Below are 4,775 nucleotides of genomic sequence, written 5' to 3' on the forward strand. Positions count from 1 at the left end.
GTCCGGTACGGGATTGATGTTTGTGTTTTTCAGTTTATAATTGATTTTTAGAGCGGTGGTGGTTGAGATTCAGGTGATTGGTGTTTTTCATGTTATTTAGTTTAGGTTAGTTAGTGCAGCAGTTAGAGGACCCGGAAGACTCACAGTAAACTTTGTAGTTTGTTTTTGGTTGGGAGGTAGGTAGGTAAGTTTTACCTTTTGTTGTAGTTATGTGAGATCAGGATTTTCTTTCTGTTTGTTTTGTTATTTTTACCACCATGCTCTGTTCATGTAAAAATCATTATTTTTGCAATGTCACTGCGTCTATGGTTTTTGTATGTAATGTTGTATCAGTTCGGTTTATTACCATGGTCACGTAACAGTTTCAAAATGAATCCTACACAAAAATGTTACACCTTACCTGAGGTAAGATTTAGAGCAGCGAGAGTAGTCCATTTCACACGTATTAGATATGACATTCATAAAACTAACTACTAACTAACTGCTCTTGTTCCTGTCTGGTTTATAAAGAAGAGGCAGGGCTGGATCATTGCTGGAGTGGGAAGTCCATTAGGAAAACAGCTATCCATTTACACTCTAACTAATGTTAATGAGAAACTAAAAAGACTGCATGATAATAGTATATTACATATTACTCTGTTTTATTCCCACAGCACATATAGAGGCTAGACAAAATAATGTGACAAACATTATTATGGGGTTAATAAAATTTTGTAGGATACAGTTAAAAAAAAAAAACGCTGCAATTATAATTTATATCTCAGTGGTGTGCAGTGGTTTTCTAAAAAAAAGGAGGCTTTTTTTTATTAAATGTAACTTCATGTCCCAGTCACCAGAACAAAAACCTTCAAATTTTTTACATTAACAATGTAATGAATATAACATTTATTAAAGCCATGTATGAATCCCATCAATTTAGTGTTTTTAGGCATTTTACATTTATTCCAAAAAATAATAAATAAATAAATAAAACAACTCAAGACAGTAAAAATTTAAACAATATATTTTATTGTGAACTATTGTTCAGCTATTCTTTTTAATAATTCAATTTTAACTGTTTTAATTTTTTGGTAAATAAATATTGGTCACAGACACAGAGAATTACTTGGTAGATCGTTTTTCTAAGTCGGCCCATTTTATTCCACTCACGAAACTCCACTCTGCCAAGGAGACCGCCCAGATCATGGTTGATCATGTTTTTAAGCCTTACCTGAGGTAAGATTTAGAGCAGCGAGAGTAGTCCATTTCACACGTATTAGATATGACATTCATAAAACTAACTACTAACTAACTGCTCTTGTTCCTGTCTGGTTTATAAAGAAGAGGCAGGGCTGGATCATTGCTGGAGTGGGAAGTCCATTAGGAAAACAGCTATCCATTTACACTCTAACTAATGTTAATGAGAAACTAAAAAGACTGCATGATAATAGTATATTACATATTACTCTGTTTTATTCCCACAGCACATATAGAGGCTAGACAAAATAATGTGACAAACATTATTATGGGGTTAATAAAATTTTGTAGGATACAGTTAAAAAAAAAAAACGCTGCAATTATAATTTATATCTCAGTGGTGTGCAGTGGTTTTCTAAAAAAAAGGAGGCTTTTTTTTATTAAATGTAACTTCATGTCCCAGTCACCAGAACAAAAACCTTCAAATTTTTTACATTAACAATGTAATGAATATAACATTTATTAAAGCCATGTATGAATCCCATCAATTTAGTGTTTTTAGGCATTTTACATTTATTCCAAAAAATAATAAATAAATAAATAAAACAACTCAAGACAGTAAAAATTTAAACAATATATTTTATTGTGAACTATTGTTCAGCTATTCTTTTTAATAATTCAATTTTAACTATGTTTTAATTTTTTGGTAAATAAATATTGGTCACAGACACAGAGAATTACTTCAAAGTTTATGACTCACTTAAAACTCCCACAGATCAAGTTTTCAGCCCATTTAAGTCTTATTTTCACATAACAACATGGTTATTTCTAAGTGTGTGAGTTGTTAACATGGTAAATATGCAGAGCTTGGGGGTGCGAGGACTGGAATTGAGAACCGCTGGTGTAGAGGAGGGCTTGTTGTTTGTCATTTCTCCAATCAAATATTCAGACATGGTTTATGTTTACATGACGTGATGCAACGCAACACATAAAAAGACAGCATCAGTCATATTAATCAGTAACTATGTCCCCATTAGATGCAACAAATGCCTCATTTGTAATTGGTTTTATTTGTTCTGTCTTGTCGCGCGTGTTCTGACTGGAACACGGCATCACAGTACAGCAAGGGGCGTAACATTTCTGTTACACGCTTGAGGCATTCGGTCAATCACAACACACTGTATAGCTGACCAATCAGAGGGCACCTCACTTTTCAGACCGATGAGCTTTGTAAAAAAACAATGCGTTTAAGAAAGGTGGGGCAACCTTAAACCACATAAACACATTTCATTAAAACCAAATATACAAAATAATGTTCTTTTTAGCAACATCATATGACCCCTTTAAGGATCTTGTCTATGTTTGGGGTTGGTTTGTGCTGTTACTCCTGTGCCTTTCTTGTGGGAGAGTATAGAATTATTAAAAAGATAAAAAAATAAGTAAAAAATACTGTTAGATCTTACATTAGATTTGATCTTCATCTTGCCTATTGTAAAACCTAACCATGACACCAATGTTAATATATAGCAAATATTACTTTAAAATATAGTTATGTTTTGTTTCACAGTGGCTGAAACTTGATAGCAATAAACAATAAATAAAACAAACCACATTCATTTCCATATAATGTATTTATGGCTAAAATGTACATTTTAATCAATAATTTGTTCTAAAGCAAGTCCAACAGAAAATAAAGACTAAAGTAAAGGTTAAAGGACTTTCTGCATTGTAATATCTTAAATTTATATCAAATGTACTTGTACAATATGAGTGTATGAGACAATGCATTTGATATTAAATTTAATTAAATGTCACCAGATAAATGGTTTTCTACCACAAAAAAGTAGTTTAAATTAAAACAAATATAATAATAAAAGAGTTGTATATGATATTGTCTGTTGTCCTCTTTTTGTGTACATTTAAGCTTCCTCCTTTGATTCAGTCTTAGAATCTAGTTTATGTCGAGTCCTTGTCCTGAGATAAGACTGCAGTGTGAATAAAATGAAAATCTGAACACCCTTTGAAGAACAGGAAATGTAGTGGTCAGTCACCAGTCAATGCAAGACAGAAATATCTTAAAACATCAGCTTGAATAAATCTAACAAAATCTTTTCTGAATATGAAATACCATCCTTTTTGTCAGTTTATCAAAAATGATAAGTATAGTGTATTAACTCACCTGTGTCGTGTTGCAGAGACAGAAGACCACACTGAGAATGATGTAAAGTGTTTTGTCATGAGTGATGAGCACAAAGTAACCAACGATCCAGGACAAACCGAGCACCACAGCCAGAGAGAAACTACTCAAAATCTTCTTCTTCATAGGAGTCCCTCGTGAGCTAAAGAACAAAAATGAGCATTCAAATAATATAGAAAATATGAACTATTACAGAACTGCAAATGTTGCCACTCTGAGAATTACACCTTAGATACTGCTCACATGAAATAATTCAAACTATTTTCAAACCAAAATGATATTGTAGTAAAGGAATGTTATTAACAGCATCAGTTAAGTTTACATTAAACTTGAACTTTGTTTTAAACATGGACCATTCTGTCACGGTTCAGTAACGTACCTCTTGAGGTTGGGATTCGCACAGCAGATGGTTTGAGAGAAGTAGACAAGCAGAGATGTGTTAAAACACAACATGACCGCTAGAGGGAGCAAGAAACCCCACAACATCGGCCGCTTCGGATCAAACCTTCCCGCCTTGTCCAGAGACGCCAACCAACAACTACAGTAATACGAAGAGAAATAAAGACCGAGAAAAACTGGGGAATGTGTAAGTAATGTACATTAAAAATATTTAGTTTGCACCCAATACTACAAATAAAATGCTATATATATATATATGATAGCACTGATAGCACACATACATCAAAGAGTCTATTTGATGTCTGCATTTACATCTGCTAGTCATAATCTTTTTTTAGTATTTCTTCATCTGCAATTTGTTTGAAGGACGTTTCCTATCAAATATCCAAGATATGTTTAGAAGATGTCTTTAGGATGTTTATGATTTAGAAGAAATGTAAAACTGGCATCTTAAAGACCTCTATCAGATGTTTGTATACAGCTGATGCTTGAAAGGTCTTTAACAGACATCTTGTAGACGTACGTGTGCTATCTGGGAAGAGTTTTTACCATTTACTGAATGTTATTCTTCTAGTTATTTAACTCTACTGGCTAAAGAAGTAGAAGTCTTGCAGATTCACAAGAAATAGCTTACTTCCACGGTGAAATATAAATTGGATAAAGTGATAGAAGTGATTTTTCACTTACAACTGCTCTTGTCGATAACCTAAAGGGTTCCTAAAGCTGTAGGTGGTGGACAGTGAGACGCCGACAATAACAGCAGGCAGACCTAGACATATTATACATGAATGTGATTTTTCAGAATGATTATTATGAATGATATTATTATCCTCATGCTCCTTTAATATTTTATATCTTAAGTTAAGGCTACTTTTACTCACTTAACAAGTTAATCTTTAATAATAGCAATCAATTAATAACAGTAAAATGCCATCTTCAGCTAATCTCAAAAAGAATAACGATAACCATATTGTACTTAATAATGTTGTGAAGCTTAAATTCA

General features: G+C 32.8%; 1 protein-coding gene across 1 annotated transcript; it reads right to left on the reverse strand.

The window, feature by feature from the left end:
• Nucleotides 1-3,056: 3,056 nt before the first annotated feature.
• Nucleotides 3,057-3,905, reverse strand: LOC132131441 (adhesion G-protein coupled receptor G7-like). Its single transcript, XM_059543462.1, has 3 exons — nucleotides 3,753-3,905; nucleotides 3,356-3,515; nucleotides 3,057-3,194 (listed from the first exon to the last, which is right to left on the reverse strand). Exons 1-3 carry the CDS (start codon nucleotides 3,857-3,859, stop codon nucleotides 3,096-3,098), a joined length of 366 nt encoding a protein of 121 aa, XP_059399445.1. The 5' UTR covers nucleotides 3,860-3,905; the 3' UTR covers nucleotides 3,057-3,095.
• Nucleotides 3,906-4,775: the final 870 nt, after the last annotated feature.

Source organism: Carassius carassius, chromosome 48 (genome assembly GCF_963082965.1).
Source record: "Carassius carassius chromosome 48, fCarCar2.1, whole genome shotgun sequence".
Classification (NCBI taxonomy): Eukaryota; Metazoa; Chordata; class Actinopteri; order Cypriniformes; family Cyprinidae; genus Carassius; species Carassius carassius.